The 24,196-nt window shown below is 48.0% G+C and overlaps 2 protein-coding genes across 5 annotated transcripts in view; one reads left to right on the plus strand and one right to left on the minus strand.

The window, feature by feature from the left end:
- The window catches only part of OLFML2A (olfactomedin like 2A), a 28,433-nt gene extending 20,001 nt beyond the window's left edge, over window positions 1-8,432 (minus strand). Inside the window, exons 1-2 of one of the 3 annotated variants that reach the window (XM_055399967.2) lie at window positions 8,200-8,432; window positions 514-777 (exon numbers count right to left, since the gene is read on the minus strand). In XM_055399967.2, coding sequence (XP_055255942.2) covers window positions 514-777; window positions 8,200-8,316 — 381 coding nt within the window. In that variant the 5' untranslated portion in view covers window positions 8,317-8,432. Of the gene's footprint in view, window positions 1-513; window positions 778-2,862; window positions 3,450-8,199 lie in introns of those variants that run through there. The other 2 variants (XM_055399966.2, XM_055399968.2) reach the window with 2 other exon arrangements.
- A 5,276-nt stretch (window positions 8,433-13,708) lies between these two features.
- Window positions 13,709-24,196, plus strand: part of NR6A1 (nuclear receptor subfamily 6 group A member 1) — a 232,995-nt gene continuing 222,507 nt past the window's right edge. For both annotated transcript variants that reach the window (XM_055399847.2, XM_055399848.2), the window contains exon 1: window positions 13,709-13,956. In XM_055399847.2, the coding sequence (XP_055255822.1) occupies window positions 13,857-13,956 (100 nt within the window). In that variant the 5' untranslated portion in view covers window positions 13,709-13,856. The remainder of the gene's footprint in view (window positions 13,957-24,196) is intronic.

The following is a 24,196-nucleotide window of genomic DNA, read 5'->3' on the forward strand; positions in this document are numbered from 1 at the left end:
GTTACCTAACTTCTCCAAGCCTCAGTTTTCTCATTTATAAAATGAGAGCAAAGATCCCATATTTCACAGAATGGCTTAAGAATTTAGAGAAATAATGTAGAGAAAAAGAGCTTTAGCACAACATCTGGCACGAAGGTGGTACATGAATACGGGAAATGTTAAGACATGAAAACAATCAGGTGCCACAAAATTTAAAACGCTGTGTGGAGGTGACGACAGATGATCTGGTTTGGGTAAAACCAGGACACTCGGCTGGATGGTAATGAGACAGTAAAGCGCTGTCTTCAGGTAAACTCGCCGGAGCACGCTGCCTCTGTTGCTGACTGGCCCAGTGGCCTTAGGCAAGATGCGGTTGCCTCCCAGGGAGCCTCTGTTTCCTCACCTGTGAAATGGGGCGAGCACAACCCCTCTCCTAACAAGCGCGGCCCTCTCATTGGAGGGCCGGCCCCGCAGCCCACGCTAGGTGTCGGCGCAGGAGGGGGCCCCATCCCGCCGCTACTCCAGAAGGTCTACCTTGAGGAGCTCGGGCGCCTGTTTCTTGAGTTTCTCCATCTTCCACTCGTTCTCGCAGGGGTTGAGCGAGGAGGGCGGCGCCGTGCAGGAGCAGCGGCAGTCGGTGCCGGAGCTCACCGTCTCCACCGTGTAGAAGTCCTCCCCGCGCGCCCGCCCGCTGCGCACCCGGCTGCACGCGTCCTTGCTCAGCGGCCGCATGATGCACTTGCAGCGGCAGTCGGAGCCCTCCGAGGTCATGCGCACCTGGTCCACGTCGCCGAACACCTGCAGGAGAGGTCGTGGTGAGCTGAAGGCCAGGGCTGGGGGAGGGGGGTGTTCCCTTCCCTCCCCCCTTTTCCTTCAAGCCCGCCCTGGGAGGCCACAGACCCAGTGTCTTAAGTGTGGTCACTGGGGGCAGCAGAACTTTGAGTCTGCAGGAGTCAGCTGGGTGAGATTAGTGGCAGGCCCCAGGCTCCAGCCTACTTTGCCCTCACACACCAGCAGGGTCTTGGGAGTCCCAGCCAGAACTCCCCTAGCTGGCTCAGCCAGCCCATCCTGGGCTCCAGGCTCTCAGTTCAGTTCAGTCGCTCAGTCGTGTCCGACTCTCCGCGACCCCATGAATCACAGCACGCCAGGCCTCCCTGTCCATCACCAACTCCCGGAGTTCACTCAAACTCATGTCCACAGAGTCGGTGATGCCATCCAGCCATCTCATTCTCTGTCGTCCCCTTCTCCTCCCGCCCCCAACCTTTCCCAGCATCAGAGTCTTTTCCAGTGAGTCAACTCGTCAGGGCACAGCTACTTATGACTCAGTCAACAAACCCACACCTCTGAGCTCTCACCAAAGCCACCAGGACCCAGGTGAATTCAAGGTCCCCTTGGGCTTTTTGCCAAGCCCACCCCCATGAGCATCCCAGCGTCCTCTGGGGAAGGGCAGTAGGCACTCCATTTCTGCTCTGAGCCCTCAGACACCTGTTTGAGGCCCTGGCCTCTGCGAGACTCTGGGTAGGAGCTGGAGTTGCAGAAGTAGATAGAGGTGCATCCTTGACCTTTTCAGCCTTGGGAGAAGTTGACGCATTGAGCCCTGAGATCCAGAGAAAGACACCCATGAAGACTGCTCGGAGGAGGGCACCCCAGGGGACATTTCTAAGCATGAGTAGAAAGTCCAGGGAGAGCAAGTCAGATGTGCAAAGACAAGCAAGGACTGGGCACCTTGGGAGCCTGGAGGAGGTTCATTCTGGCTCGTGCCTACAGAGGGCCTGGTGGTAGGAGGTAAGGCTGAGGGAGGCAGAACCTGACTCATGGAGGGCCCTTAAAGCTGGCTGAGGATCTGGTCTTCTTCCTGAAAACACTGGGAAGTCATGGAAGGATTATCAGCAGGAGAGAGCCAGGACCAGGTCTGCAGGGCACTCAGTCAACCTGCTTTGTGGACAGACGGTGGATGGAGGAGGCAAGCCTGGGATGTGGAGCCCAGGGAGGAGACATTTATGGAGAACTCACTGAGCGCTGGGGAGGTGTGGGCCACCTACTGCTGTGTGCTCTTGGGCAGATTACTTAACCTCCCTGTGCCTCAGTTTCTTCACCTGTAAAATGAGGGTACTAGTGAGTATACCCAACAAAAGACCGTGTGAGGACTGGGAGACAGAATCCCAGGAATATGTTGTTGTTGTTATCACCACCAATAATCCTGACGGGGGCCTGTTTATCCCTCTATACTTCTCCACGTGGGTACACTGGTAGCTATTCTTTTTATTTATCTGTTTGGCTGTGCCAGGTCTTAACTGCAGCACCTGGGACCTCTGGTCTTTGTCGCGGCAAGTGAACCCTTAGTAACGGCGTGTGGGATCTAGTTCCCTGACCAGAGATTGAATCCTGGCCCCTGAATTGGGAGCATGGAGGATGGTCCGGCCACTGGACCACCAAGGAACTCCCTAGACTCCCTAGATATTCTTAGCAGTGTTCTCCAGATGCGAAAATAGCCCTGGAGCCAGCAAATAACTTGTTCAAAGGGATGAGAGCCCAACACGGGTAGACTTGCTGTCCCGCGGAGGATGAGGAGGGCAGGGAAGGGGGTGCTTTGGTGGAAGTTTTGTCCAGGGTTCTCTGCAGGGCAAGTGGACCCTGGGCCCGGCTGGGCAATTCTCTGAGCCCATGAGCACTGACAGCCAGGCTCAGATGCTGTACATTCTTTAGATCACCACTGGCGCGGTAGCCTGCCTTCGCTTTGAGACTTCCGGGCCCCCTTCCCAGCTCTGCTGGAACCCCTAGTCACCCCCACCCACTCCCCCAGGTGGGGTGAAGAGCCCAGCAAGTGGATGTGGGTGTGTTCTATGTAGCAAAGGCCAAAGAGGCCTCTTCCTGGGAACTCACCCATAATCCAACACCCATCGCCACCAGCAGCGGCCTCCACATGACTGCAACATTCCTTCCCTCCTCAGATGAGGTGCTATGTCCTGATGGGGGCAGTCAAGGCCCTGACACAGGCCGGGAGGCAGGAGTCGGAAGAGGGCCTCCGCTCCAGCCCCGGCTGCCAGGAGCCCAGGGCAGGGCCCGCCTCCTGTGGTCACAGTGTCCTGTGGTGCTTGACTGGAGGCAGCGGAGCGTCATGGAAAGGAGCCAGGCCTGGGCTCACATCCCAGCTCCCACATGTCCTCCCCGCATGGCCCTGACCCCTCGGAGTCTCAGCCTCCTCCTCTGTAAAATGGGGAGGATAACAGTCCTTTCCCCATAAGCTTGTCCTGAGGCTGAAATGAGTCAACGCGTGTGCAGCACCTGGCACAGAAGAGCTGCTCTCTGCTCGCTACTGAAGTTGCTGCCAATAACCCTCTGGCACGTTTGTACGTAGTTTTCTACCTCTGTGCTCTCACCACAACCACACGTCTTAGAAGAGAGATCTGAGTCTCAGAGAAGGTGAGGGGTTTGCCCAGGGTCGCACAGCACAGCCTGACTCCAAGATGCAGTTCCCATGCTCTTCCTCCTACGACCACCCACAGTCACCAGGCAAGGGCTTCTCCAACAGCAACTGAGCTGGGAGAGAGATGGTGGCCCTGGAAGGATCAGGCCTCGGTCGGGCAGGGGAATGGGCCTGATCCACCTTGCCCTCAGTCTGCGGGCTGGGGTTGCTGCCAAGCAGGAAAGTCCCTGCCTCAGCCCCCATCTCTCCCTGCAGCCTCGCTCAGCATACACTGCTGCTAAAGCCCCCAGAAGTGAGTGTGGGTGGCTTGTGCTTAAAAAGATCCCCAGCTATTTGCAAGGAAATCTCACAATAAGAGGCCAAGAAGGCATGTTTGATATTTCTGAAGAGAGATGGGTAAATCTGGCCAGAATGGAGAGTGGGGTTTCAACCTAGAAAATGTTCTAGGAACAGAACAGATTGTGTCACCTGGAGGTTGAAGCTTCCCTTCTTCCCAGCCCAGATTCACCAAGAGGCAGTTTCCACATGTCCTTCTGCAGGCAAAGACCTCCCCTAGAGCCCATGGTCATCTGGACACTGCCTCCGGATGCACCCCACGGGCACCCCAACTTAATCCATTCAAAACTGGCCCCACCGTCTTCTCCCAAACCCACGTCTGTCTACCCTCCTGCACAGCTCAGGTCTTTGAGCCTCCTCCTTGCTCTCACCACTCTCACCAGAACGAACCCACCAGTCACTTTCTTCTGATGTGTGTGCATAAACGCTCAGTTGCGAAGTCGTGTCCAACTCTTTGCGACCCCATGGACCGTAGCCCATCAGGCTCGCCTGTCCGTGGGATTTCCCAGGTAAGAATACTGGAATAGGTTGCCATTTTCTACTCCAGGGGATCTTCTGGACCCAGGAATTGAACCTGTGTCTCCTGCATTGGCAGGCAGATTGTTTATCACTGTGCCACATAAGAAGCCCGTTCTTCCGATGCTTCATCCTAAATATCTTCTATCTCAATGATCGCCACTCCCTGGCCACAGCCTAAGCTCAGGTTGCGTTAACTGCTTAGTTAATGCAACCACTACCTAGACAATATATGGGGCTTCCCTGGTGGCTCAGTGGTAAAGAACACGCCTGCCAATGCAGGAGACATGTGAGTTGCGGATTTGATCCCTGAGTGGGGAAGATTCCCTGGAGAAGGAAACGGCAACCCACTCCAGTATTCTTGCCTGGGAAATCCCATGGGCAGAGGAGCTTCACAGGCTACAGTCCATGGAACTGTAAGGAATCAGACATGACTTAGCAACTAAAGTAAGTATGGTTAATAGACCTACTTAGCAACTAAACAACAGACAGTATAGGGAGCCGCCTCTCGGGTAGATTAATCCTCCAAAGCTCCTCTTTGATGATCTGTCATTCTCTTGCTCCACAAACCTCCGTGAGTTCTCAGCTGGGAGATGTGCCTCAGAATTACCTGGGATGGGATAACGTGGAAAATGCAGATGCCCTGTCCTTACTCCATCTTGACGCAGACTCTCCCAGGCTCCTCAGGTATTTGGGTGAGAATCTAAAGGCTGAGAATCCTGGAGCCCCAGGAATCTCCAAACTCCCCAAGTTCCCTGTCTTGGATTTTTGAGCAGCCCCAACCTGACTCTTTTGAATCTCATTGTTCAAGTCTGTCAAATGGGGAAATCCTGAATGTTGTGTAAGATCTTGAATGTAAACCCTAGGCAGAGGGCTTGGCACCCAGGATGTTCTTCACGTGCCCCAGCCAGTGGGAGAGATGGGGCAAGACTTTTCCTGCAGAGAGACCCGAGGGGCCTGGCTTGGCCCCACACTGTTTTGTGCAGGAGGACTCCATCACTGTGCAGCCCTGGCCTACTATGAAGCCTGTTCCCAATTACACCCACAGGCGGCAACTCCCTGAGCGGAGGAGCAGCAACACCTAAGCCTCTGAGAATGGCCTGGCCTGGAACATCTGATCCAGCCTGGAATACCACCGCCTGCTTGCGCCAGCCCCTCCTGCTCCCCTGGCCCAGCTCCTCCAGGCCTTGGTACCTCCTCCCTGTCCTCAGGCCTCTGATCGGCGGCAGGGCTGCCCAAAGATCACCTTCCCACCCCTGAATAGAAGAAATGAGGTGCCAGCAGCTCTTTCGCAGATAGGGAAACTGAGGTAGAGGTGTGGAATTCTCAGCCACATTCCCAGGACCTTCAGCAGCAAGCGCATTCCTGGAGGCCTCTGGTACTGCGCCTGGGTGTCACGTGGTCACCCGTCCATCCATCCTAACCTCCTCACTGGGCAGCCCCTCAGAGATGCCAGGAAGCTGTGAACGCCTCTCACTCCAAAGCTGGACAAAGCTCTTCCTTAGATGGAAACCCCAAGTCCTGCTTAGGAGAGACCTGGTTATAAACACAAAATTAAAACATGCCAAGCGAGGAGCTGGCCACAAGCGTTCTGGGGTTAAGTTGCCCCTGTACCCCTGAAAGTCCTGAGCAGAAGGGGAGGCCAGACCTCCCAGGAGCAGGAAGTCTGAAGCGGGGCCAACCTAACCCTTTAGGGCCCTAGACAGACCTCACTTCCCAGATTGGCCCTCCAAAGGGCTCGCCCCTCACCCTCAGAAAATAGGACGGGCTTGAAGAGGAAGGAGGATTGTTGGGGGAGGGAGGGTAATAATGAAAACAGCTCTCTCTCAGAGCCAGCAGGAGTCTGGCTGTGCTGAGGAATGTGGAGTAAATTCACCCATCACTTGATTTTTATTTTTCCCAGCTGGGTGAGTGGTGTGGGTGGGAGATGTCTGGGGGAGGGCTGTGCTGAGTCCCCCAGCTGCTTCATCCTCCAAACTCTAGGATGTGTCTCCCCGCCCCACCAGCCCCAGCTTGCCCTGGGACAACACACACACACACACAATCTAGCAAGTGTTTGGCTGACTCACTACATAAACAGGGTGTTGGGTTTTCTTTGTCTTTGCTTTGAATGCGAGCCCTCCCCCACAAGCTCTATAGTCCTCGGCATGGCTCAGAGGATGCCCAAGACCAAATATTCCTCCCAGGTAGAGAAATGAGAGATGGCAAAGTGCTGATCAGGTTATCTGGGGTTTTTTGCTCACTTGTTCCTGGACCCGACCCAGGTCAGGGAATCCTAGAAGGCGCTATATGGAAGGGAAGTTGGGAAGATGTTTTTCCAATGGGGAATCTGAGGTCCAGAAATAGGCAGTGACTTGCCCAAAGTCACACAGTCTAAGAACAACAAAGGGCCAGAAAACCTAGGTTTTTTGATTCACCAACCAGCTTTCTACACACCCTAATTTCCCATCTGTCAAATGGGAATGCTACTCATTCCCTCCTTATCTTTGGAGTACATGGTCAAGACTCCAGCTCACTTGTTTGTATACCCTGAGCTGAATCTTCAGGCTGAGGGTCTGCCAGTGCCCACTGCTCATATACTTATCATGTGGCTTGTGGCTTCTGCCCTTTACCTGCCTGTGGACAGGGCATCCTCACCTCCTACCCAGGAAAGAGGCTGAAGAGACATCAAGAGAAGCCACCCTAACGCTCACGCTCACGCTCTGCGAGAACAAGGGCTCTCCCTCCGTCCTGCCTCTCACTTCACCCAGTCCTGACTCAGTCCTCACCAGGTCGTTTCTAAAACACCCTCAAGGGGTCCCTGCTCTGACTGACTCAAAGTGCTTCTCCTCTCTACATTCTGGACCTCACCCCCTTTTGCGGTCTCTGTGGTGAGATTTCAAAATCACAGTAGCATTTACTGGGCACATACTAGGTGCCAGAGTGGTGCTAAGCATTATCCAGGCCTGACCTCTCTCATGCAGAGATCATCAACTGCAGGAAGTGAGGACTACCTTATTATTCCCATATTTACAGGCCAGGAAATTGGAGGCTCAGAGAGGTAAAGGCTCAGGGTCACTTGGGTGAGAGGTGGAGGTGGGATTTGAACCCAGATCTGCTTGACATCAGAGCAGAACCTTTTAGCCACAACTGAGAACATCTTGGTCACTTCTGGAGACATGGTGTGCTCTAGAGCAGGGATCCCTGACCTTCAGGATCTATTGCCTGATGATATGAAGTGAAGCTATTATAATTAATAGATTATAATTAATATTAATAGAAATAAAGTGCACAATGAATGTAATGAAAAAAAATTGTCTTCCACGAAATCGATCCCTGGTGCTAAAAAGGTTGGGGACTGGCACTCTACAGGGTGCATCAGATTTCTGGCAGGAACAGCAGAAGGCAGGAGGGACCAGTCCAGCTGGATTCACTGGGGAGGGACTCTGGGTCCCCAGTATGGCCTGAAAGCCTTGGCCCAGGGCCTGCTACAAACCTTGGAGTCGCTAGGTAACAGTTACCCGGGCTCTATCCCACGTGCGTCAGCCTCCCACGGAAACTTTGAGCCAGATCTCCAGGCTGCCCCTGCCCAGCGCTCCTGCGAATCACCTCCCTAGGCTGGAGATTCCATCGCCTTCTGCACCCCCTTCAAACTCCCAGCGCCCCTTCTCCCTGGCTCAGGGTTTCAGTACTGACCTTCGGCCCTCACCGGACTGTGTCCAGCGCCCCTTCCTGATGCTCCGGGTCCGAAACACCCCTACCATCTCCAGTGCTTCTTCCCCACGCGCTCCTGTCCTGGAGTCCCGGTCCCTGCAGCCTCCCTATTAAGCCCGGGGTCGGGTCTCGCCCGTCCTGGCCCTCGGTTCCCGGCCCCACACAGTGCCTGGTCTGCAGCCCCAGCCACAGCGCCCCCTCGCGCTCGGCTTTACCGACCTGCGCCCGGATCGCAGGGCAGCGCTTACCTTGCTGTCGGCGCGCACCGGGCCCACGCGCAGCAGCAGCAGAGGCAGCAGCAGCAGAGACAGCGGCCGGGGCCCAGGCCGGCTCCCGGGCCTGGTGGGGAGGGCGGCTGCGGCCATACGGGGCCTGGCACGGACGGCGGGCACCGACAGCGCGCGCGGACGCCGGGAAGCGCGGGCCGCACTGCGAGCTGGGCGCGCGGTCAGCTCTACCCGCGCCGCGTGCCCCCCGCCCGCGCGCGGCTCCCCGCCCCGCGCCCCATCCCGCGCCGCTGGGGGCGGGGCTAGGACGGAGGGGGGCACCCCACCCCGCTGGCCCGCTCCCAGCCGGGCCTCTTTGCCATTGGGCGGCTCTCCAAAGGGCATCCCTGCAAGGACACAAAAAAGGGGTCTGGTTCGGAGCCCGCAGGAGCAGCTGGGGCGGTGAAGGAGCGCGGGCTCTCCACACCGAGTGAGGTTCCTGTTCTTTGAGATGGAGGACCTTGGGAGTGTCTCTTCAGCTCTCTGACGTTCACTTTCCCATCTGTTAATTGGGGAAAATAGTGTTTCCCTTTTGGAGTTGGTTGTAAAGTAAGTTCAGAGGAGGGATGTTTCCAGGGCACGCTAGTCTTGGAGGTCTTCAAACACCCCGATCGTGCCAGCTCCACCCTTCTCCTGGCTCAGACTTCTCTCTCTTGCAAGGTCCATTTCTTCCCCTCTCCCAGATCCCTCCCGTCAACCCCCAACTAAACTCCTGTAGCTCCAATCATTTAAACACCCTCCTCACCAGCCTGAGGAAGCGCCTCGATTCTCCGCTTCCTAGGCAACAAAACTTCCCGAGCAGCAGTTCGTGTTCGCCACTCCTCAAATTCCCTGGCCATCCTCTCGCACCAGGGGTCTTCGGCCTCACTACGGGGAAACTTTGCTGGGATCTCTGCAACCGAAACCAAGGCGGCATCCCTCTACCCTCTCAGAGACCGCATCTCTCGATCGCGCCCCCTTCTCCAACTCTCCTGTCTCGGACTTTCTCCCTCTCATCTCATTCCGAATTCCACAGTCACTTTTGCAGGTCCTTCTGGCTTTGTGCACGCTATGGCGGGGGTGGAGCCCCCTTTCTGCTCTCTGCATACTGTCTCTTGTAGGTTTCACCTCCCCTGAGCCCAGGAGGGCTCCTCTTGTGTGTGTTTGCCTGGCTTTGTAAACGTCAACTGCTCAAAAAGAGCCACTTACTTGTGCCCTCAAATGTTGTTACCTTTCACTCCTACCCCAACCCTACTCTCCAGCACTTCCCCCTCCTGCACTCCCCTGCCCTCTTCATTTTCCTTGTAGAACTGATCACTTTATGAACTATATTGTTGGTATGTGTTTGTTCATGCTTTCCCTTTTGAGAGAGGTGTAAGGTTCCCCAGACCATGTGCTTTGTCCACAGAGCAGCTAGCTCAGAGGTCTCAAAGTGTGGTCGCCCGGACCAGCAGCCTCAGCATCTGGGAACCTGTTGGAAATGCAAACATCAGGCCTCAACCCAGACCTAAGGAAGCAGAAACTCTAGAGGTGGGGCCCAACAATCTGTGTTTCTTAACCAACCCTCCACAGGGATTTAAAATCTGAGAACCACTGCTTCAGCACAAGGTCTGGTGCTCCTTAACTTTCAGTTGAATGATAGAATCATGTGCAGTAGGCGTTCGGTACAAATTGGCTTCTTTCTTAACTAGAGATTCCCTAGGGAGGGCTAGATTAGCTTTAAAAATAAATACGGTGTGTGTTTTTATGTGCATAGAAAATCTGAGAATGGACACAATTAATGGATAAGGAGAGGAGCCAGCCTTTAGGGATGCAGTAAGGAGAAAGGCTTTTCATTGAATAATTTTTTGCAACCTGGGAGTTTTGCAATGTGTGTCCTAGCTATTAAAAAAATAGACAAAATGTACTGAAAACAAACAGAACCTGGTGGGGGTTTCCCTTACCCAGCCCTTTCTCCCCATGCAGCCTGGCTCAGTCTGGCTAGGTCCTGGACAAGGCTGCTGTCATCAAGAGAACTCTGCTCCCCCTGCTGGCTGTCCCCTATCTGAGCCCATGGCTTCCTCCTTTTCACCCTTGTCTCCTGCCCTCTCTCCCCTGGGCGGGTGGGCTCCAGTTACAGTGAATTTTCTGTTTCAACAGGGCCTTGGGACCTTTGCACAGGCTGTTCCTTCCCCTGAAACACTCTCTTCACCCAGTGTGACTCACTCCCACTCATCCTTTCATCTTCAATGTTCACGATCCCTCCATCACCACCCCTGACCAAAATAAACCCTGTCACACAGGCTCCCACAGCACCAGGAGCTTCTAAGCGTGTTGTCATAACTGTGGGTATGTGATTATTTTGATAAGTGTCTGTCTCTACCACCACAGGACAAGTCCTTAATGATGGAGCCTACACCTGCCTTGCTTAGTGATAGCTCTGACTGCTTTTCTATCTCTGGCCTCAGCACTCCCCCCACAGATCCTTCTCCTTAGGTAATTTTCTTCCTCTCTTTTGTCATTTATCCTGCTGGGGTGTGTGTGTGTGGGGGGGAGTCTTTTTCATCTTTCTGAGCCTGTCTCCTCATTTTTCATTTGTGGAGAAAAATGTTGGCCTCTCGGGATTGTTGGGGGGACAATGTAGGGGAAAGGACATACCTCACAGGACCCTATCTGCTTAGAACAATGGCTGGGGTCTCAGTACACAGTCATTGCCCTCACCCTTCTCAGTTTTGTGTTAGTTGACTCTTCCCAAGAAGCATTTTCACAAGAGAAGTAACTGGGAATTAGGACCACTCTTTAAATAACATTAGTAACAAGTCCTATTTGTTAAGCCACTTTGTTAATTGCTTTGCATGCATCATCTTATTTGATTCTCATAACAACCCATGAGGTAGTAACTATTATTCTCCCCCACTCCTGCCCTGTAAAAAGAAAATTATTTATGTTTGGCTGTGTTGGGTCTTCATTGCTGCGAGGGCTTTACTTTAGTTGTGATGTGGGGGTGGGGGTTACTCTTCTTTGCCATGCACAGGCTTCTCATTGTGGTGGCTTCTCTTGTTGTACAGCACAAGCTCTAGGTGCATGGGCTCAGTAGTTTTGCCTCCCAGGCTCCAGAGCACAGGTTCAATAATTGTGGCACACCAGCTTAGCTGCTCTGAGGCATGTGGACTCTTCCCAGATTAGGGATCAAGCCCATGTTTCCTGCATTGACAGGTGGATTCTTTACCATTGAGCCACAAGGGAAGCCTGAAACCAGGACTTTGAGGTTTGGAGGTAACCAAAGTCACAGTTATTAAGTAAAGAGATTAGATATGTTTTATTTGTTCTTTGACCCCCTCAGCGATTATTTAGTATCTACTGTGTTCAGGTTTTGTGCTCAGCAGTTGGGGTTATGATGATGAGGGTGAGAAAACATGGATTTGACTAGTCAAGATCTAGAAGGGTTTTTGGGAGGCAGTTGACAACAGAGCTGGGCTCTGAAGGAAGAGGAGGAGCTGCTTCCAAGGGCTGAGAGTTTGACTGAACTTTTCTGTCCATATTTGAGAGTCAACTTAGAAAACCCCAGGCCTTTCAGTGCAGTGCCACTTAGCTCCTGATTGGATCTCCAGGGAAGTGGAACTTACTACCTCCAGAAGTCTGTGATAAAGGGAAGTTTTGGCTCTAGGAAGGCCATCTGATCCTAACTCATTTTAGAATCTAGAGCTGAGGGAATAGCCCTGAAGACCCATCTCCTCTGTCTCCCTCCCCAGCTCAACACCCCCCCACCTCCTGCCCCTACGCTAAGGGCTGCCCTTCCCCTCTGGAGCTGGGGAATGGTAGTGGGGAGCAATCACACAGAAATCCTTTGTCACAGTCCACAGAGAGCTCAACAGCAGTAAGGGGACACACTGGGGATCTAGGTGTCCCCTGGTGGGGGATATGAATATCCATGAGAGGATATTTGAACAGGATCTTGAAAGATGAGTAGGAGTTTGGGAGTGGGTTGGGTGAAGCCAACAGTGTGGAGCCAAGCATTCAAGATCTGGTGTTTGACCAACTGGGTTTGGAATCCCCATCACTAACGGGTGATTTCGTCAGTATATGATAGGGGCAATATTGGAACTAAAGCTCCTCATAAAGCAGATGTGAGGTTTAAAGAACATGGAGTTAATGTCAAACTCTCAGAACAGTAGCAGTTACAGTATTAAGGATGCAGTACAGGTTAACCGGTGTTGGTAAGGTACAGCCACTCAACCCGTAAGTACAGGGAAGCATCACAAAACATCCTGCCAAGCAGGGAAGGGCTGTGATGAGAAATGTGGAAGGGGTCAGATCAGGCAGGAGTGAGAATGCCCGTATAAGGACTTAAAAATTAAGCAAGCAATGACAGACAAGCCGAGGGATTGGTGAGGCAGGGTGGGAGACAGACTGGGGTGGGCAGCCGGTGAGGAAGCTGCGGCATAACCCGGGAGACTAGAGGCGGGCAAGGAATCAGTGTTCTTGTTCTTTGTCTTCGAACAGACCGGGTAGAGCCTGGTTAGACCTTGGGAGGCGGCCGCGATGAGCCTTTACAGAGGGTCGCTGAAGGCGGATGCCCGGGGCAAGCCCAGACGCTGGTGGCCATGCGCCACCTGGTGGCCGTAGTAGGTGGGCTCTGCAGCGGAAACTGCAAAATCCGGGGTTGTGCTCTGGGAAACTGAGGCAAGGAGCACAAGTGGGGGAGGTTGGGATCTTCCAATTTGACCCCGTACCTAGTCTAACCCCGTTTTATTGATAGGAAAACTGAGGAGCAAGGAAGGCGAACAAGACCGAGGAAGGACGCTCTCAAACGGAGGCTTCAAGACCCCAGGAGTAAAGAGCCTGAGTTTCTTTAATAGCATCAATGGCTTGAAGCTTAGTTTGCCATTCTGTTCCGTTCCTTGGGCAGGGGGAAAATGAAAGAGGAGGAAGAGAAACTCCAGTTTTTCCCGCCCATCCGGAGGTAAAAAGGCTTTAAAGAGTACCCCGGAAAGCAGAGTTTTATAGATTCCATTTGCATACGAACACGGTCACCTCGAGTTAAACTCCGGTCCTTTAATCTCGGGTCCAATTTGTCCCGAAGCCGCGGAGGAAGGCCCTCGTGAATACCTACAAACACCGCCCCCTCTGAGACCCGCCTACGGGGCTGGGCCTCTTTGCACGTGCTCACCCGGCTCCTCGGCGATCCGCCTCCTAGGAAAGACTCATTCTCGGGGTGGGGGGGATCCGAGGCGTCATAGGGAAGGTTGAACACACGGATAAGTCATAATAAAGAGAAGGTCCTGAAGGAACCTTTATTCAACTTGTACCGGAAGTCTTCATCAGGGTTCGTGATATTAACAGGCCTTGGCCTTCCCTTCTCAAGGCCGCTTTTCCCTCCTCCCACCCCTTCAGTTGGTGGAGTCCAGCGTGGCCGGCCTCGCCCGGCGGACTCCAATTCCCAGCGTGCTCCGCAGGGCAGTGCGTGGCAGCGGCGCGTGACGTCGGGGGTGGGAGCTGGCCAGTGCTGAGGGGGCGCGGCGCGGAGGGGCGCGGAGCCCGGCGGCTCGGGGCCCAGAGAGCGCCGCGGCCGGGAGCCCGCTGGCCCCTGACAGCCCCCTCCCCCTGGCGGACGACGACGGCGACGAGGGCGCCGGTCATGGCGGAGCAGCGAGCCGAGCGCGGGCCCTGAGCTCCACCGCATGGAGCGGGACGAACGGCCGCCTAGCGGAGGGGGAGGCGGCGGGGGCTCGGCTGGGTTCCTGGAGCCGCCCGCCGCGCTCCCTCCGCCGCCGCGCAACGGTGGGTGAGGGGCGTGCAAAGTCTCGGCCGGGCGAGAACCGGGCCTCTGTCCCCTTACCGCGGGGAGTCCCCTCCTCTCAGCTGACGCGCTCTCTCTCGCTCTGGGAAGCCGCGGCGGCCCCGGGTTCCCTCAGCGCGGACCTTCACCCCGGTCCCCCTTCAGCGCCGATCCTCTTTGGCCGCCCACCCCCCCGCCTGCGGACTCCCCTCCGCGCGGATCCTCCTCCTGCCTGGTTCCCTCCACCCCGACCTCCGTCTCCCCCTCCCCTCTGTCCCCTCCGCGCAGGCCTCCCCTCCCCCCGGCCCGTCCCTCAGCGCGAGTCCTTCCCCCGCTCCCAGATCCCCTCTGCACCGGCCCCTCTCCGCCGGCCCCCTCACCTCGAGTCCCGTCAGTGGGGGCGTCCCCTCCCCCTGGGGTCCCCTCTTTCCCATCCTCCCCTTCCCCGCCTCCGGGGGACCCCCGTGCGAGGGTCTCTTCCCCCGAAGGGTCCCTTCAGCGCCGAGTCCTTCCCCTCCGCCGACCCGCTCAGCGCTCCCCGCCACGGTCCCTCCTCCCTCCGCGGACGCTCCCTCGGCGCCCTGCCGCCGCCACACCCTCGTCCCCTGGGTTCTCTCTGCCCCTCACCTTTCGGGAGCCTCTTTCTCTCCCCTCCGCGCTTCCCGGGCTGCCCACCCGCCTCCCTCTCGGCGCCCACCCCGGAGTCTCAGAGCTCCTGGCTCAGCGGTTCTCTTTCGGACCCCGCTCCTGCCCCGCGCTCTCCTGCCCGCCCTGCTCAGCCCGCTCTCCCGATGCCTCGGCGCTCCGGCCCGACCGGGGGCCCGGGACACCTGCCTCTTTTCCTCTTTCCGCCCGCCGGTGCCGGCCCGCGCCCGCCCAGCCAAACTTCTCCTCTTCCCTTTGGCGCTCCCGGAGCCCCGGCGACGCCTCACCTGGCCCGGCCCTTCCCTCCGCGCGCCCCCCTGCCCCCGTGTCCGGGCCAAGTCCTCAGGTTCCTCGGGCTGCGGCTGGGACCGACTCCCCCCACCGCTCTCCCCCCACCCCCACGCCGGCTCTCTGCCCCCGCGGGGTGTTTTATTTGTATCTGTTTGATATTTCCCCCCACAGTGTTTGCCGCGGAATGTTTTTATTGGTAACGTGTAAGGAGCTTTTGTGAGGTCGTAAAAGGTGAACTTTTGAACTTGGAAAGCGCCCTGGAGCAATTAGCGCAGGCGATAGCCCCGGGAGGCCTGCATTACAAAGGGTGCTCGTACCGGCCGGCAAACGCTTCGGCGGCAAACCCGATTTATTTATTTATTTGCCCTGCCTTCCACCTTTCACATCTCCTCATTTCCGAATAAAGGGCAGGCTCTCGGAGATCCGCGCCTCCTCCCCTCTCTGCGCCATAAACGCGCAATTCTCTGAAAGATCTAGGACCGAACAGTGTCTAACAAGTAACAGATTTCAAATTGAATGCAAACACCCGGGACAGTTAGTAGGCACTAAAAATTAATTGCTTCAGCAAGAAGTTTCTCAATCAGGACAGTGACTTGGCAGGTGTGAGGAAAGTAACCTTAAAATGGGTCACGTAGGCCCTCGGTTGCTGAATGAACGGGGAGCTGCACAAGGGGAGAAGTTTTGGGGTGTATCTGCGCCTTCATAAATTTATGAACTCGTCAAACATTTATTGCCAGTTGAGTAGATCTGGCATTTTTACCAGTTAAGGAAAAAGTCGGTTTTGAAGAGAGCCTGGTTAGCTTCATTTACTGTTGTTGACCAAATAATATGTTTTCAAAGCTCTTGTCTTTTTTTGAGATGTCTGTGATGTGTAGTATCTAGGTGGCTTGCAGTCCCTTGGGTTGTCTTTGGAGACTAATTTCTGAATGTGAGCATGTTTGAGATCAATAAAATCCCGTGTCACAAAGGAAGAGGCTGGAATCCAGTTAGGGTAGAAGGAGATAGTATCATAGGAACAAAGGATTTCTTTAGTGCTTTTGACTTTTAAGCTTTTTAAGAGGTGATTTGGTTTGGTGTTAATGTGTTAAAGTTGTAAATTTTGATCTAAAATTTACCATGCTGATTTTTTTAGATCAGATCTATAGAAGCTCAGATCTATATTATGGTCCATATTAGTGTGTGTAATTTCGTAATGCCTTTCTATAGTGTGTATGCTTCCTGTACCCACCTGTGCGACTGGTAGCTGATGGATTTTACTACGGACAGTACTTTCAGTTCTACTTGAGAATATTGTTGTAAGGGAAGCCTAGGAACTGCATTTGCTATTAATTATTCATTACTACATTTTAAAGAACTCAGCGGTAATTTTAACTCTTAATCAAATTTCCCTTTCACAGTCTCATTTCCTCAATCGGTCAGGACCATTTAAAAGAATGTTACCAAGGCTAAGGTGGCTTTAGTATTTTACATCAACCCAATTTAGTGCTGCAAATATTTCCTTTTTGTTGAAAACAGAATGGGACTTTTGGCAGTTTGATGGGCTCTAAGGAAAATACATGAAACATTAGACTGTTGTGGAAAGTTTTATGTTCCAGTGTAAAAATGAGTATTGTGTACTGTTTAACAGTTTATGTTCATTATCTCTTATAATTTAACATACTCACAGAAGAATTACCAAAAAATAAAAAGTTTATCTTTGGAAAGGTGGGTTTGTTTTTTTTTCATTATATACTTCCTAATTAATATTTTTCTTCAAAAGTAAATGAAACTGCTTAGGTTCAAAGCAGAGAAAATGAATTTTCCTGGCTTTTTATTCTGTTGGCTGATTTCTATTTTATACGAACTATTTGCAGGAGATAGTCATCTAGATAGCAGATCTTTTGGTTTGTGGCATGAAGAAATAAACTGAAAGTGGAATTTTAGAAATGTTTTCCTGCTGGAAACGCCATTGATGATGAATACGCAGTCCTTTAAATGGTTTTTATTATTCTATCTGAACAGAATTGCTAGTCTTTTGATGCACCATCACCCTTCCAAGAATTCCCTGTGCTCACTGCACCAAATATTTCAGTTGCTGCTTTTAGGTTTTGATGACAAACATGAACTCAATCATAATTTCAAAGGAAGATGAATGATTTGAAGAAGTATATGTTGATATTGCACTTGATCATTTTATTTTGAGAGAATAATGGAGTAGACTTCTAAGTGTTTCAAACAAAGGAAGTTTATAAGCCATTATAAGTAGTTAAAAGCATGTTTTATATAATTACAATTTAGAGGAATTGGAGAGAGGTTCACTAAATAAACCTGATGCTCTTTTTCTGTTAAGACCATGCCATCCGAATGTTCATCCCTGAAAATACTTTAGCAGATATTTTCCGTGAGTGTAACTTTTCAGTTCTGTGACTTTAAAGATCAAGTTAGTTCTGAGTCAGTCCAGAATTTTCTACCTCCATTAAATGAATAAGCAAAAAAGCATACTATAGTACTGTTGTTCTTTAGTCCAAACAGCAAACAGGTGTTTTTTAGTGGGTTCTGTGACCTCCAAAGAACACTGAAAGGCAACAATGAACAGATTCATCCGTGAGCTGAGGTGTGAGATGACCACATTTCCAATCTCAGATTTACCATCTACCATATTCTTTCATGTAATCTAAGTATAAACATGTTCCAAACCCATAAATCATTCTGAATTCTGTAGCAAAAAGGTGTGTGTATATAAGCATGAATTAGTGTGAAGAGGAGTTAGATGGGGAGGAGAGAGATGAGCTAGTGAATAAAACTGCTGGTGAATTTCCTAAACTATGCTGAAATCCTGTATTTCATATTAATAATTTCTTAGTTTTTTTCATTTTTTCCCTTTTCCTGGGGTTGTGGAGCAAAGGTTAGAAAACAATTTTAGGTTTAAATATCTAGGTTTAGTGGAGAATGGAGGGTAGAAATGCCAACTGCAAATGTGGTGAAATTTCTCACAACAGCGTGCCTGTTGGCACGCTGGCTTTAAATTGCTAATGATGCCTGCATGTTCTGGGGCCTGGGGCTGTATTTGTGAGTCTCATCCTGTATTAAGACATCATCACTTTGTTTTTATAACTAAGTATTTATTGGTTTGTGTTGAATAAATTGGCCCTTTAATGAATTGTGTTCACATGGTAACTTCTGGCTTTGGGATAGCTTTAGCCGGAATAGTCTCCAAAATTAGGAGATTTCATTTTCAGCAAGCTCATCTAGATCTTTGGGGCCTTTTCAAAAGTTTTGGTTATTATTTAATTTTGTGTTGTAGTCAAGTTAAATGTCATTCGCCGTTTAAGTATTTTTTGCAGTATTTTATATAATTAGGTTGAAAGTTAAATTTGGGAAGATGCCATTTATGAGTAAATTTTAATGTTATTGGTCAAATCTATTCTATTAAAGTAGGACAATAAAAATGCCTCATTTTGTGTGTACCAGTTGCCTTATATGTGAAAAAGGTTCACAATCAGGAAAATAGAAAGTTCTGAATCAACAGATAAATTTTGCATTTCAGCAAAGAATGAAAGTGTCCTTGAAACAATTTTAAACAGAAAGTAGCTATTGAATATGTCCACACAGGTGATGATCTAATATACCCAACTTTATAATACTTTGAAGGTATTTCTGAGACCAACAAGTAGTGAAGGAAAATATTTTCTTTCAAACTTTACATTCTTAAGGTCAACTTTTTCCTGATTCAGGTAATTTCTTAAGGGTTTATGGATGCCTTTGTTAATAACTAGGGTTCAAAAATACCAGAATTATTTAAAGTCAGCAAAAAGTACTGAGCAGGTAATTCTTTTTTGGGTGTTGAATGCCTCTCAGGGCCGAAGTTTCAAATTTGTCTGAGCTTAATCTATGTTGAAAAACAGAAAAACCAACTCTGGATTAACTTTGATATATATATTATTCCCAGAATCAGGCCCAGGCTTCTGTTTATTACTTGTTTTCCGACATGGGTTGTCTTTATGAGAAAGATAAGGCTGTTATCTTAGATATCAGAAAATTAGAAGAAAACCATTGTGAGATGTCTAACCTGCTTTTTCAGTGTGTTTTAGAAATAGCTATAAATAGGAAACTTTTATGTGAAAAATTAAAACATTTCCTACTTTATTTCATTCTTTCCTTACTACCTGCTGTTAAATAGTAACCTGGGGAGAACAGCTTCTCAAGAAAAGAGATTTTTTTGCTGTTTACAATTATTTAAATAAGACTTTACTATGTAACCCGGTAATTCTAATTAACAGTGATTTAGTTGGGGAGCGAACCAGGATTTCCTCAGCTGGCTGCTGGGGACCTGAATTGCTTTTTTCCCCACCCCCAGCTGCACCAAATCTTTTGATCCCTAAGCTACAGTGGTTGTCATTTGAGAAAGCAAACTGAGAGAAAATAAGTTGAAAATAGTCTACTTTCAGCCTTCATTTGCATCTTGGATATTTTGTTCTTAGAAAAAATTATAGGGATAATTGAGTCTTTAAAATTTATTTTGAAGGGTGCCAACTCTCATGTCTGAATAGAAAATTCCTGGATTTCTTTAAAAATACTTTTTTCTTTTTTTTGCTTTAAAAATTTGGGGAATGTTGTAGTATTGACGGTCATTATTTCAAAAGAGAAAATATCCTCATTCTAAGTTCACCGGAGGCATTCAAGTGTTTTGAATTTCTTTAGGAGTGTGTGTTTGGGGAAAACAAAAGTTAGCCTTTATGCAATGGAAAAATTTTCAGAGTAGTTGTGGTTTCTCCATCAGCGTTATATTCATAAGTTCAAATAAGGAATTACAAATTCTTAATGTCATACACTTAATAAACTCTACAATTTGTTATATTAAGAGTTTAACTTTAAAAAGTATCTTCAAATGATGAACTCTTTGGAACCTAATTGCAAACTGTACATACCCTTCAGTTTGTTTATACAGAAGAAGCTATTCAACCATAAACCACAGATGGCAGTAGCAGCATATTTTTCTGTTTTCTAGAGGGACTCTGGCCTTTAAGTTGGTGTCAATTCTACTGGCACTGTTGATAGGTCAGCTGCCAAGTGTAGTGTTTCCAAAACCAACTCCCTAGGCAGCAACATGTAATGTATTCTGGAAACAAATCCTGGCATTTGATTTGAAGATATACTCTGTGGGTGGTTTGAACCAGAGTGGTCATTTTGCTCTCACTGTTAAGAGTGAGAAATCATGAAGAGAAGCTGGTAATAATGATAGAGGGAATTGTTTGAGTGAAAAGCTATATCACATTGGAATTGCACTGTGTATTCACAGAGGATATATCAAACATATTTGCTTTAACAACAGTTTGCATTGGAAACAATTTGTAATTATTTAGAAAATAAACTTGAGAATTGTGATTTTGAGAGGGAAATGCACAACTAAATTCCTCATGTGGCAGAAGTAGATAACTTTCTTAATTTATTTCCAGCTCTTCCTTATATTTCAGTGAATTTTGTATCTTTTTCTAAAAGCATTTCAGAGATCTATGAAGTGCCTGCTCTTCCAACCCATCATTGTAGTGTTAAATTTTCTGTGTTTTTAATATTCCCTCTAAATACATTGATTGAAAAACGACATAATTAAACAGATTTTTAAATTTCCTATTATACTTCCTTTGAGTCCAGAGGTATAATTTCATAGTTTAAGATTTGGGAAACATTTTAGTAACAAATCTGTGCCAAAATGATGGACATAATGGTTCTGTGAAAGGATGGGGAGTTGGGGGAATTACCTTAACCTATGTTAGTTTTCATTTAAAAAATTAACTCTTGCATTCATTTCAGTCTTGAAGCCATACCGTCTTGGAAGGATTAAAAAAAAGTCTTGATTTTTTTGTTGTTAATTTCTTATGTTCTACTGGTGGCTCAGCTGATAAAGAATCCACCTGCAATGCAGGAGACCTGGGTTTGATCCCTGGGTTGGGAGGATCCCCTGGAGAAGGGAACAGCTACCCACTCCAGTATTCTGGCCTAGAGAATTCCATGAACTGTATAGTTCATGGGATTGCAAAGAGTCGGTGTGGTTGAACGACTTTCACACGCACAGTGCATCAGATGCAGTGTTCTTTTTGTCACAGTTAACTGCAGTTTGTATAATTTAGTTTTTCTTACAAGAAAGAAGAGGACACTTGAAGTCTTAAACACTTTTTATCTTGTTTCCTCATCTCTTGCCTTTTAAAATTCATAAATGAGTAATGAAATAATAGTTGGATTGTATTTTTTGTCAATCATTTCTTGATCATTTGTTACTAGATTGTTTCAGACTTAATCTCTTCTTATTTATTGAGTACTTAGATTTGTTATTAATAATTTACTATATGTTGTAAACCAGTAGTTTTGAAAGTGTCATCCGTGAACCACGGAAGAGTGGGTCCTGAAACCCTTTCAGGAGGTTCTTGAGTCAAAACTGTTTTTATAATAATGCTGACATTACTTGCCTTTTTTATGATGTTGACATTTGGGCTCATGTTGAGAAACGGTGGTGGGTAAATTATTGGCACATTAGCAGAAATCAAAGCATCAAACTGTACTAGTAGTCATTGTATTCTTCAGTTCTAGTCACTTGTATTTTTTTTTTTAAGCTATTTTCACTTAAGAATGTCCTGGATGAAGTAGTAAAAATGATTAGTTTTATTAAATCTCTACCCTTGAGTACACATGTTTTTGATATTCTGTGTGAGGAAATGGCAAATGCACAAAGCATTTCTGCTGCTTACCGGAATAGAATAATTGTTTTTAGGAAAGGTGCTTCTGCAATTATTTTGTGAGCCGAACTAGCTGCTTTTTTCATGGAACACAATTTTTACTTGAAAGAACAATTGACAGACCATATTCACATTGGGTGTTTGGCAGACCGTGTTTTTGGAAAGTGAACAGTGAGCCTGTTAGACCAGGGAAAACTGACAGTGCTTCTTGATGGTGAATAAAATTTGAGCTTTCAAGTGACAATTAGAATCTTGGAAAACTTGTACCTGCCACTTTGAGCTTGACAACTTCCCAATACTTAAAGCCTTTCTGATGAGCCCTAATGTTGATGTTACTGATAAATATGATTTTTAAAAAAATATCATGTAATGAAATGTGTCAACATTTTGAAGATCACATTTCAGTGAAGGAGCAGTTTCCAAATTATCCAGTGTATGATGTTACAAAATTCTGAATGGAGAAAAGATGGGTTCAAAGTGCTAGATAGACCAGTGGGTTTTAATGTAACAGAGTACACAAAGTTCATTGATACGGTTTTAGATTTTCCTTTGAACTGACCTTTAAGAAACCACTACTTACTGAATTTTGGTATATTATCAAAGGAAAATACCTACAATTATTTTCATTAGGAAATAGTTCTTACATTTCCAATTACATATCTGTGTGAGGCCAGATTTTCTGTGTATACCTCAACCAAAACAGTATATCACAGCATACTGAATGCAGAAACATGTAGGAGAATCTTAACTGCCAGAATTAAACCAGATATTAAAGATTAGTAAAAACATAAAACAGTGCTACTCTTCTCATCAATTTTGTTGTTTTGTTGGAAATTATAGTTACTTTTCATAAAATACGTTATATTAACATATAACAGGTTTCTTGTTACTTTTGGATAAATTAATAGATATTTAAAAAGATTTCACACTGTGGTAAATACCACTAGATATAACCTGTGTAAATGTTAGCTCTTTGGGTCCTCAGTAATTTTTAGGTGTGTAAAAGGGGGCCTGCGACCACGCAGACCAAAGTAATGAGAGAACTTCTTTTCTAAACAGACTGACTTAATGTGTAAGAAAATGGTGACTTTACCAGGTATTATTGTTAGCACTTAGTTACTTTGGGTTTTTCATTCCTTCTCTTTCTCTTAAAAAAACAAAACAAAACTCTGTAAAGAGGCTACAGAGGAAAAAAATGAAAATGAGTTCGTTTTCAGTTTTCCTTGCTGGAGACTAAATGATGTATGCCATAGTTCACCTCACCGAGTTCTCTGATAAGGCTTTTGTTACTTGCCATGTGAAACCTGTTGCTTAACTGGTAATTGTTTGTATTAGAAATTTTCCAGTAGAACCTGTTGCCTCACCAAGGGTGGATTTATAATTGTGGAAATAAATCTGACAATACAAAAAGACTTTATTACTTGATAAAGAGTCATTGTTATAAAAAATTAAATACGAGATAAAACCCTCTATCTTTTCAAAATTTCCTTCAAGAATAGTTTGCTTCCTATGATAAACTATATTGGAAAAGAATGTCAAAGAAAGAATGTATGTATGTATATTTAATTGAATTACTTAGCTGTGCAGCAGAAATTAACACATTTTAAATCAGCTGCACTTCAGTTAAAATAAAGGACACAAAGTTATGAACATAAAAGAATAATTTGCTTGTTTGCTTTCAGTAGATGTGTTTGGCTTTCACTGAGGCTTCTAAAGCTGTGATTTTGGCAGTGTCAGTTTGTAGATTGGTTTTCCTTTAACCTGGTTTTCACTGAGGGAAGTTGTAATAAAGTCTGTATAGGAGAAGTATCTCCTCTGCTGATGTAAGAATACCCTTTCCTAGTGTGAGTAACATTTTAGTGTAAGTCAATTAGTGTGTTGTTAAAGAGTTAGGGATTTACTCCTTAGGGTAGTTGCTCGGTAGAACTCATTCTGGAGTGAGTTTGCTGGCAAAAGAAATGTCACAGAACAATGTGAATAACAATAAGGAGTTACTGGATCAGAACTTAAGATGAAAAGCTTGGTGGGTGATGAAAGATCAGTGAGATATCTAGGCTACGTTCCTGAGAGCTCTGTAGTCATCTTGATGTTCTTGGAGTTTCGTGTAATGTACCTTTCTAAGCATTTTTGTGTTCTGTAAGGGTTGCAGCTTAGTTATGAGAAAATAAGAGCCTTTCCTTTTTCATTTTAATGCTTGGATATTATTTCAAGTTTCAGATGAGCTAAATCATGTTAATTACTAAGCTTGATAACTTAAGCAGATTTGTGGTTTTTTCCCCTTCCATATTTTTTGCTGTACTTTGAAATCTAACCTGTTAGAAGGCTTCTCTTTAGCCTTACAATCCTTCCTCCAAAATGCCTTTTTGGCAGGATAATAAACCACCTGGGGGAAACCCCCCACTGATACCTGTTTAGAGGGCTTTGTTTTTTTGGAAGTGGCAGTAGTTTCAGTAGGGGAGGAAGGATTTTGGTTAGATAATGTGAGAGGGAAAGAGCAGGGACTGGAGTGTGGCAGTACAAAGATCACAGCTGTGTGACTTTGTCACTTGACTTCTCTGAAGTTTAGTGTTCTCATTGAATAATAATAGCAGCTAAC

This window comes from Moschus berezovskii, chromosome 11, assembly GCF_049115385.1.
Source record: "Moschus berezovskii isolate FMDL1 chromosome 11, NW_MosBer_1.0, whole genome shotgun sequence".
Lineage (NCBI taxonomy): Eukaryota > Metazoa > Chordata > Mammalia > Artiodactyla > Moschidae > Moschus > Moschus berezovskii.